This window comes from Cariama cristata, unplaced genomic scaffold (genome assembly GCF_000690535.1).
Source record: "Cariama cristata isolate BGI_N322 unplaced genomic scaffold, ASM69053v1 scaffold10256, whole genome shotgun sequence".
NCBI classification, from domain to species: domain Eukaryota; kingdom Metazoa; phylum Chordata; class Aves; order Cariamiformes; family Cariamidae; genus Cariama; species Cariama cristata.
The window spans coordinates 16,905-28,424 of NW_009623809.1; the positions used below are offsets into that span (position 1 = coordinate 16,905).

The following is an 11,520-nucleotide window of genomic DNA, read 5'->3' on the forward strand; positions in this document are numbered from 1 at the left end:
GTTTCACAGGGGAGAGAACTGGACTATTTAAGACAGACTGTGGATGTGCATGCATGGGGAGCTGGAGGAAAGAATAAACAATACCTGAGGGGATGTTTACGGACCAAAACTGCATACTGCTGTGGCAAAAAAAATGAGCTCCAAGCTGATAAAACACTAAGGTTCCCTTTAAAAATCTTATGATTTCTAAATTCCCCACCAGACTAGCCAGGTACTCGATAGTGGAAGAGAAGGAAGTGAGTGAAGGATGGTTCCCCTAAGGTGCCTAACCAGTGGGAGTATCCTCCTCACTGTTTCCATCGCAGCTAAAAATGCCATTAACGGTAGTCATTACTAAGATGCTAAGCACTAAGAGCTCGGCCTCAGTAACCACTGCAAAATTACTCGGCGTTGAAAATAGCTCTGGCTCCATGAGAGCCAGTGCCAAAAGCAACACCGTGGCTGGCCATGGAACCACAGGAACCACAGTGCCCAGTCTCGATCCTAAGAAGAGGAGAGTGGTGCAGACTGGGAAAGGCTGAAAGGGGGATGGATCTTTTGGAGCCTCACGTCTTTTTGGGGACTGTATTTTTCCAGTTACCACAAGGTGTGAACGGGATTGGAGATCACAATTTGTCTAAGCTATCTAAAGAGATCGGTTATCTTAGGTCCTAGGCAGGATACACTCCGTCTCTTTCAGAAAGAGGATCTGGCTGCTTATTTTGCCCCTAGGATTTCCTGTTCTTTACAAAGCACTTGGAACAGTTTGTTATTGCTTATATCCTGCCAGTGCTGTCTTACCGTTTTGCTATTTACAGTTATCATGAGCCTCATTGTTCCTACTTGTAACATGACTTCCAATAAAGTCATAGACAATATCACTGTATTACAAATTAATCTATTTAGCACATAAAATATTGTAGGAATTGTTCTGAAGAGAGAGAGCATTAATCTTATACTCTATCCACACTCTTAATATCTTTCATAGATGTTTCTCATATTAACACTTGTTAAAATTTTATCGGAACGCAACGTTAATTGGACTTGGCCTTCCCACTGAAAGCACTGAAATAACCCACTGCTGGTGGCCCAGGAGCCTTCCCTCAGAACACAGAATCATAACGTTCAGTGACCGAAGGCATCTGTTTAAATGTGTACTCCTTTGAGGGGTTGTGAAACATAGATCAGGAGATGAATTTCAATAAAACTCCACTTCGGATTACAAAAGAGAAAATGTAATGGCTTAGTATAGTATTTGCTATTATAGGTAACAAAATTGTATACGAGTATGAATTTGCTATAATAGCTAATACAGACTGGAAACTATTCTAGTTTAAAGATTTCAACGTGTCAAAGATTAACATGTTAGGACCCACAACATGCATATGCTTTAACTATTTAAGTTCCCATTTTCACATCTGAGATCTTAATGAAAGCCACTCATCATGTTACATTTGGTCACAGAAACCTTCATATATATACCTACTACTGAATGAGGCATGAGATTATTTTCGCGTATTAGGAAACAGAACACGTGTGAAGTGAAACCTGATTACAAAGCGTATAGAAGAAAGCACGTTACCTGGACATGACGGGCAACACTGCCCTGGATGTATGGTGGGGTTGTCACAGTTAGGAACGGGGCAGGTGATCAAGGCACACATTTCCCGTCCATTGTGACAGTAACATTCCCTGCAGCCATCGTGCCAGCTCTCCTCGTTCTCATGTCGGCGCCCGTCCATCGACAGGCAAGAGCCTGTTTTAACGGGAGGCATAAGAGAAGCGGTTGCCTCTGTGGAAAAGCAAAGGAAAATGAAGTGTCCTGATAAGCGTGTGTTGCTTAGGAAAAAAATGCACCACCGTTGCTTGCATTGCATTTATTTTTAAAGCACATATAAGACCAAGTGAATAATAATTCTATCATTTACATTTAGAAATAAAGTAACAAAACACATGAAACAATTAAAAGGTATACTGAAGGGGATGGTAGCATGTGGCAGAATGTATTTCCTTGGAAAATCTAATCATTTCTTCCTCTTGCATCTATAGTGTTTTTAATCATACACAAATGGAGTACTGGCTAAATAACGTTAAGAAAAAGGAGGAATGCAATAGAGGGAAATAGCAGAAAGCACGAAACATATTGAAAATGAAATATTTAAATATCAACAGTGTATTAGATTACCTATGATGTGAGTATCTGATAGCAAGTAGAATATAAAAGCATTTACAAGAGCTAAGGATGGTCTTATATCATGAATGACAAAAAATTACCAGCAGGTTCTAACAGGGCTATGCCAGATACTGGAAATATTTTATAAAACACTTACCTAGGAGAAATTGTTTGTTTACATTACTATGATAAATGAGGCGTTTGGGAGATAACTGCTCTGACAATTTTATCCCTCATTGCTAGTTTTTACTGAGATGAGAATACAGTAGCTTGGACTGCTGCATTACTTGCACTCAGCCAGAACACACAAGCAGTTGGTCTAGAGAGGATAAAGTCTCATTTGTATTCTAAGGGGTATTTAAGTGCTGCAGGACTCAGCCTCAATACGTTCTTTGTTAATCAGCAGGGTGAATTTAGAGCCCAACACTCCCTCACCCGCATCATTATGGCGATGAAGGATTTAGGATCAGTTTGTCAGTGAACTGACTTGTTTTCAGTGTTATGTCAAGCATGGTCTGCTGACAGTTACGCATATATAAAGTTATTTGTATTAAGTTGCTTATTTCATTTTCTGTTTAAAAAAGGATGCAGTATGAATAGTAGTAATGTTTACATTTGAGTAAGTGAGGGGTTTTGTGTTTTGTTTTTTGTGGTGTGGTTTTGATTTTTTTTTTTTACTAACATGTAGGTCAGCACTTCTTCAGCTGCGGCAGATCTATCAAAGGTGGCCCAAGAACCACAAGCAGATGGTACAAAGTTAGTCTGATGCCTGTTATCAGAGTAAGAACCCAATACATGGAAATTCCATTATATTATACCATTTGTGAGTTAAAAAGAAAAGCCATGGCATAAAGATAAAATACTTCTTAAAACAGACTTCATCCTATTGCACAAACAGAAATACTATGAAAAAAATCTAGGTTCAGTTACTACACTTTTATACTTTAGTATCAGATTATGTATTAATTCCTATCTGAATTAATATCACTGGAGTACTGTCCTACATTAAAATGATTATGGACACACGGAAGTCTTAGATGGTAATACTCTCCTCCTTCCTTAATAAATAAAGTATTTGATGTAATCAAACATTTTTCTTGAAATATTCCAGAGTATAGGCCAAAATCTGGAGAAACAAACCAAGCATATAGACAACTATTCAAAATTAACTTCACAAACTGAGATTGTTTTCACTTTTCAGTTTTTAATTAAAACTAGTACAAAAGATAATACTTAAAGAAGAAACCAAATGCCCAAATACAAAATGGGAATAACTGGATAACTAGAGGTATGGTGGAAACTGTTGGGGATTACAGTATCTCATGAGTAAAAACGAGTCAGCAATGTGACACCACCGCAGAGAAGGCAAGTTCAATTTAAGATACAAGTACAGGAGCACTGTAAATTTAAATTCAGTACTACCGCACTTAGGATCTCTAACATTTACGTCTCTACTAGTCTGAAGTTTTTGCTACTGCTAAAGTACAATATCCAGTTTTTGAACTGTGATGAGAGACCAAAATAACTGGGTTTATTTGACTTGGGGAAAAAAAACCAACCCCAAAACGTTTAGGGGGCTCCAGTTGCAACCCCTTAAATATTGCAAGAATTCTAAAGGGAATGGTGCTTAGCTGTTCTGTATGTCTGCTGAGCTTAGGACAAGAAGTAACAGGTTCAATTTGCAGAAAGGGAGACAGAAATATTAGAAGAATTATTTTAAAATGTCACATACTGGTAACCACAGGAAAACATTAGAAAGGATTTTTTTTTTTTCTTTTGAGAGTAGAGATTCTTAATAAATTAAATCTTAGACAAACATCTGTCAAGGATTATCCAGATACACTCTATTTTACGCGAAGGCAGAGAAATGGACTCTCAGTTTTAAAGAGGACTACCCCAGCCCTGTACTTCCATGGTTCTACTTCTATTAATCCTAGCATAAGCTGTTACTGGCAGAAGCAATTTAGAAAGTGGAGCTAATTCACAGGCAGGGGATTTACCCATCCCTTCCTCCTACTTAGGGGTTTTGGGTCAAAATTTTAACAAGGACTCACAGCTCCCCCAGAACATACTGGCGATTGCTCTAATTATTCTTGGACAAGCCACTAATGAAGTCATGTTGAAGTGATAGGCTCATGGCTTGGTATCTTTATGGTCATGATAACAATAAATACTACTTAGAGGGATCAAGTTATTTTTGCTAAATATTTGTGCATGTTTTAAAATCCATCCTTGTTGAGGAAAGCACTTAAAAGTGTGCATACATATAATTAGTAACCAAAGAGTTGCATCTGTTTGTAGTTTGGGATGCAATTACAGCACACCTAAGAGAACACCTTGTGTATATTCCATCACAGCATCATGACAACCAGGAAAAGTGTGTCGATTGTGAACATGGAGACAAATAACAAGTGATGAGAAATGTCTCAACGGGACTCCAATTCAGCAGTTACTCTTATTTAATTTTATAAATTTTTATTTCTAGTAAAAGTGATATGTTGCATCTTATGTCAATGAAATCTCTACTTCTCATATCGGCAAGGTACAACATCTCCAATTTTTTTTTTTTCTAGAAGTCTTAAAGTTTTGTTATAATTGTCTGCAGTGTATGATGCCATGTGGAGAAAATACAATGTTGGATTCTTCTGTTTTATATGATTGCATGTTTACTTTCAACTACAGGAGACTGACTGCAGGAACTCATACACTTTCTTCCACTCCCATGTTCCCATAGCTTGTCTTACTATATTTTATCATTTTTTAAAATGCAAAAGAAATAGCTGCTAAAAAAGTTAAGAATGGAGTCATTACTGAAAGCAATAGGAAAATACTCAAACGTACTCGCCTATAGATAGAAATCAAAATGCACAAGTAAGAATCAAAGAAAATTAGCATGAAAGAGCAGTTCGGATCAGAGAGAGCCTGAGCACAAACAAAAAGTTATTAAATGCAACGCATGGAGATGAGCAATGAACGATGTCTGATACTCAGACTAATACAAAACACAAACTGAAAACATCTTAAAAAAGAGACATGTTAGAAGCAGCACAAAACTAAAGCAGACAGCTAATGAAAATCTTATCTCAATCTCCACCTCAAACTTGGTGGTTACAAGTGTAGGATGTGGTATGTGTGAAATCTTTAGCTCAAGAATACCCAGTCCTTTCTCCTGGGTAAGCGCCTGCTGTACTCATTGTGCCTTGAGACCACCTGAAGTGTCCAAGAAACAGGACTCTAATTTTAGGTGGCAGGGTATCTATCAAATCCAAAACCTGAGTTTGTAAAGAAAAGATGATGGTGAAGAAGCTAAGATGAGTACTGTTACTAAAAAAACCAAACCCTCAACTAGCTTATTTCTAGTAGTTACTTATTAAGAGCCTGATCTAATTTTTATTAATGATAATGAACTGATTTTTGTGACTTTATAATGGGAGATGAAAGTGGAGCTGAGGCTTTCTGTTGACGCCAAGATGAACACAGATAATAACAAACACCTACAAAACAATACACTCCTTTGAACAAAGTTGAACCGACTCCCCCATCAGTTACTGTATTTCAGTTCTTACATATTCTGTGCACTATTCCTTTTCTTTTGCTCTAGCTTCCAACTGCTTTGAAAACAAGTTGTAATTAGAGGTGATAATGCACTTGCACGTACCTCTGCATTTGCAGATAACACAGCCGTGATTGTTCTGCTGGAAGCCCATCGGACAGATTTTACCACATGGCAGGTCCGGGCATTTCTTACACCGACAGATTTCGCAGCCATGCTTGTTCTTCCTAGACAACCAAAATAATTTGTAAAAGGTCAGCAGTTCACTTTAAATGTCTACATGTCATAATCTTTAAAGCAAAAGCATCCCCTAAAGAAGTCACTGATCAAGTAAAGGAAATTATTGTGAGCCCTTAGGTTCTGTGGGTCTATGGGGTGTACAGGTCTCCATCCCTGGCATGAGCTCCCTCCATGTGACGGGCAAAATCTCTGCATTTGGTACTTTCAAGCCATAGCAGATAATGTAGACGTATGTGCTTGTGACTACTATTGATGATCAATTCTTTTTTCAAGTGAAAAAGCAGAACGAAAACCTTCTAAAACTGTGAAGAAGTCGGAGGGGTAGGTAGGAATCTGTTATAATTACTATGTTTTTATAACACAAATTACAGTTCACTTTTTTCTTCCAACAATAGGTAAAGGACAGTAGATTTTCTCTCTTGCATATTGAAACTACAGAGAGATTTCCGAAAACATTAAATAAGCAGACACAAAGCTTACTTGAAAAGTAGCTCGTGGAATGCCAATAACCCATACAAAAAGTAGCAGACAGACAGTAACGTATTTTGAAACAGAGAAAACCAGAGAACTTTCCAGCAGAGAGAGTACAGAGAATCAAGAGCATAAATGCTTCCAAAGCTTCCAGGTGAAGCCAGGCAGGAGTCCAGAGCACTGCAAACATGCTGCTTCGGAGAGTCCGATACTGAATATTTGCTTGTCTTTTTTTCAGGAAGACAGATAATACCGTTCAAACTTTAGGCACAAGTCTACTATGTCCCTTCATACAGAGCAATTTTCTGTGCCTTCCTAAGATACAGGGCGGGGGGAGGGAAGTTGTCATGAAGAAGTTCAAGACAAAGAAGGGAAAAAAATCCAATAAATTATTTTCATGAAACCGCTGATAACCGTATCACTCTAACAAGGTAACTCACTAAAATGGAGAAAAATATTTATTGGGAAACTGGCAGGTACCTCATTGAGTACCACACCATTAAATGCACACCAGTCCCCCCCAAAACAAAGACAAGATATGACAAGTTAAAGAAGAACATCCAGAGAGATAGAGAAATAAATAAATTATGTAAATCCCTAGAAAGCCTTACTTCAAGCTCTAGAAAACTTTATTTCATTTTTAATTAAAAGGCTGAGGAAAACAAATAGTCACACAGGAGGATGGAAGATTTTCTGTCCTCCTACCCACCTATTTTTTCCTCCTTACTCTCTGTAACCACAGCCCTTTTAATATCAAAAGAAATGCTTCTTTCCATTCATGTGTAGAGCTTTCCAACAGTGAACTCTACTGAGCAGTTTTTTCAGAGAATTGTGAAAAGGTTTTGGTTTCTGTAAAGATACATGAACTCCAATTTTCCAATTACTAACCTTTGACAGTGTGTTTTTTTAAAAAAAAAAAAAAAAATCACAAACACAATGATTATTCCTTAGCTTTTCACACTCTAATATACTTTTCCTTTAATACTTGCTTCTTTAGTCTCCTATTTGTGACCAAAGTTTTACACTCAAATAGAGATTTGTCTTCCATTACATCCCCAGTTTTTGATGGTCGTAACAGCCTTGGAAATTACATAAGGCTTGCTATTTTAGCACAAAAGAAATTGGCACAGTAGCAGTAAAGCACCAAACAAACGCACTATACAATTCAAATCTAAATATTTTTAGCACCAAAGTAAGACTTGAAGTGAAATAAAGTAGGTTCTTGCCACATTTTTAGCCCTTTATCCTACAAACTGTTACATACATAGTTATCTTTAAAAGTTAATTTTATTCAGTGCAATTATCTGTATATTTTGTAGACAGTGACAAGATTAGGGCGCTCATTTCCAATTTTTTTTTTTCTTTTTTAAAATTACAGTTGTCTTAAGACTTATTAAACACTCATCATCTAAAAATACCAGCCAAGCATTGTGCATAATTAAATTACATTCTACATTTAAAACCAGAATTGAAGATTATTTTCCGATTAGCTTAAACAAGTTTAAAGTTTGTGTTGTTTTTGTTGTTTTTTTTTTTTTCCCAGGTGTACAAAAATGCAAGGGCAAGATCATCCCAAAGGCAGAGATCCTAAAACATTAGCATCAGCCTGAAACCAGCTTGTTTTTAAAACATCTTTATCTTACTCCCAGCTACCATACTATGCCCATTAATGTTTGCCATCATTTCTAAAATGCTTTTGCTACGTAGTTCACATAGATTTTCCAATAAGACTGTTTTATTTACAGTTTAGTTAAAAAAAATAAAAAAGGAGAAAGAGAAGAGTGTATTTCAGCTTATCTAAGTACAGAAGAGACATACAGAAATCTGTCATTTCCCTCAGTAGGTCAATACACTGAGTCATACATACAGGCTAAAAATTACTCCTCTTTACAACACGCAGTGTAATTCTGTGAGAGGCTGAGCATTATCTTTTTTATAACGCTTTCTATTTAAAGACAAGCTATGTGGTTCAGTGCTAGCCCGGGGAGCAGTCCTGCCCCGTGTGATGTTTTCACCGACCTCCCACATCTCCTCTAAACGGGATACGGTGCGATGGGGCAGACAGCAGGCCTTGGGCTGGGGAGTGCCCGAGCAAGTCATTCAGTGGTCCAGATCTGATACTCTGTGAGTCAATGTCTGATCAAGGGGTCATTTTCTTATGTCTAGGACTTCAAATGAATCGTTGAAAATTGCAAGATTCAGTATTTATGCTTTTTAACCTTAACCCATTTACCATTTTTCTTCCTTTTCACTAAATTCCAGATACTTCTAATTTCTGAAGATCCGGAGATCTGAGTTTCCATTTTGAAGCACATTACTTTGTAATTTTAGTCCTCCTCACGTGGAGGACTAAATTTTATATCATCATAAACTTTAACTATTTTTCTAAATTTTTCCTACTCTTATGTGACAGCATCACACAATTTCTTAGACACTGGCTGCTTCCTCCACGAGTTTAGAAAATCACTGGGATTCGCGCCTGAACTTTGTATCCTTTAACAGATTGTCCTTGACACATGATTGACACTGAAAAACACTTGCACCTAGGACTAAGCATCTCCGTGTTTAATATGCTCTTGCAGCTCCTGAACAATACTCATCGGCTTTTTCCCATCCCTCTCAAACTGAGACATCAGTTCTTTATTACAGGAAAGCATTTCAGCAAAATGAATGATTTGATCGATTTCTTTATACAAAGCTAGGCTCATCTCTCTTTTTTCTCTTCAGTCCTCTTTGATTTTCATTCAGAAGACTGAACCATTTCTGGGTAGATAGACAGCATTAATGCAAGCTTCCAGTATGTCCACATTGAAAAAGATGGCACAGACACATTTAGATTTCTCCATACAATCAGTTGGATTACTATTGACACACACCACAAATTTATTAACAATAATCACCTTAAGTGCTTAGGCACCAGAAGGATGATACTCACAGATCACACAAACTGAGGGACTCTATAGGTCAAGAGGATTGCACTCAAACACAGAAAATCAGTTTATTAACGCACAAAGTGTATTGGGCTCCATTCTTGGGTTCTTATCTTTCTCATTTTTAGAGCTTTCTCCTTTAAGGCCTTTCAAAATAATGCAGGCACATCTCACCTAAAGTGCAACAAGAGAAGGCCAATAGAATTATTTCAGATTTTTTGATGTTGTTGTTGTTCAAAAAGGTATTCTTGATGATTTCTACTGCTGTGTCAGAGTATAACCCTTAACATCACAGGTCAAATTCACTGCAATCTGAGAGTCATCCTCCAATTATACATAAGTATCTTCCTCATCTTTGTTTAAAACTTTCTTTAGAAAACCAATTAAGTCACAGTTCATGAGAGAGCGCATGAAAGTCACACCTCTCAAACCAAGTCACAAGTTTCTGCATTAATCGAAGTTCATGAATTCATTCATTAATTTGGTTTACATGGAACAGCCAACTTCACTGCAAAACTAACAATACTAAGAAGTAGCGTAGAAGACCACAGTAAAGGGAAACCTTTGCTTAAGAAAAGGAAGTAAAAAGCAGAAGTTTCTGAGTAAAAATATATATAAGCAGAAGTAAGTGGTGCACCTTTACTGAAAGCTAAGGAAGAAAACAGGACCAGAGAAAATACTACTCTTTTAGCAGTTATACATGGTCTGGTCACTAAAGAGGCAGATTCATATCAAGAACATTACTGCCAGTCACACACACTGGGAGCACAGGCCCAGGAATGGAAATGTACTGTCTTATCTTAAAAGAATATTTGCTTTTTCCTGAAGATTCAGAATTATGAAGGTAAAAAAACATTCACTTCACCACAGGTTATTAAGGTCTCTACTACGTTCCATTTGAAGTTGTAAAGACATCGTCCACTTTCCTCTAAACAAAAATTACAGTTGAATATAACCAAACCAGACAAACCTGCTCATTATGCGAAAGAGAGTATTTCTTCCTAAATCCATATTGTTGGGAAAGGTATTGTACTACAAACTAAAAGAATGCAACAGTAAACTGAACACATTGACACGAACAAAACACAGGAATAGTAAATGACTTTGGTAAGTATAGTTCAGAACAATCCTTATCAGCAGTAGAAAAACATTTTTAACGCTTCAGTGTGACACCTACGCTGGGACTGCCAGTGAAGAAAACCAGTAGTCGTAAGCTGAGAGGAAACAAAAGGAGAAACAAACTCGACTGCTTTAGATACCACAAAAAAGTCAAAGGATAGAGTTAGCTGGAATGGAAATAAACACCTAGACCTTGGTTCATGAATATATTCAACCTATTTCTGGATAAGTCCAAAAGGCAATGACAAAAGACATAAAATAGGCCTTATTTAATGGTTTCTCATACTATAGCTTTTGAATAGGCTAAAGCAAATGGCCTTGAAAATAATAATTTATTTATGGACTTGTAATATTAAAATTAAAAAAAGCTTTTCCTGTTTCAAGCTGAATGATATTCAATCACACTGAGTAAACAGTAAAAAATTTTGTAGTCCATCCCAACTGTCTCTGCTGTTATGCAAACACATGGATGCACACACTCCTTGAGCATGTGGATGAAAAAAGTCTTGTCAGATTCTGTCCTGATAGCTTTAAGTTATCCACCCTGCTACAGACAACAAATTAAGAGCTACAAATTGGGAAAAGTATAAACCCCAAGATCTAACTGCCTTAGTGTGCCCTTTAAATACCACATTAGATTAATCCCCTGAGTTTTTATAAACCAATTTGAGAAAATAACCAGTAACTGAGTATTGTTGATGGACATTAGATTTTAAAACACAAATATAAAACAGAAATAAAAAGAAATGTTGAGATGTACAGCCTGGAGACTGCTGAACTCGCATCCTGTGCTCGCTACTGAAGATGCGTTATGTCTCATGAACCAAAAAGGCGGCTTCCATCTTTGTTGCAAATAGCAATGAACTATATTCTGGTGGCTATTATTCAGAATTTTTCTCTCTTCTGTGCCAAAGTTCAAAATCAAATCTAAGGTAGCGCAAATGATTTCAGTGCCCGTTGAGAAATGTTACACCATATGAGGACTACATGGCAATTCCCAGTAAATGCTTGAGTGCAGTTGTAAGTTGCATTCCTTTATTGCTGTTGTCTCATCC

The 11,520-nt window shown here is 37.1% G+C and overlaps 1 protein-coding gene across 1 annotated transcript in view; it reads right to left on the bottom strand.

Annotated features, from left to right (window-relative positions):
- The window catches only part of CRIM1 (cysteine rich transmembrane BMP regulator 1 (chordin-like)), a 28,179-nt gene that overhangs the window by 12,827 nt on the left and 3,832 nt on the right, over nt 1-11,520 (bottom strand). Inside the window, exons 3-4 of the mRNA XM_009702910.1 lie at nt 5,811-5,932; nt 1,562-1,771 (exon numbers count right to left, since the gene is read on the bottom strand). Of these exons, the coding sequence (XP_009701212.1) occupies nt 1,562-1,771; nt 5,811-5,932 (332 nt within the window). The remainder of the gene's footprint in view (nt 1-1,561; nt 1,772-5,810; nt 5,933-11,520) is intronic.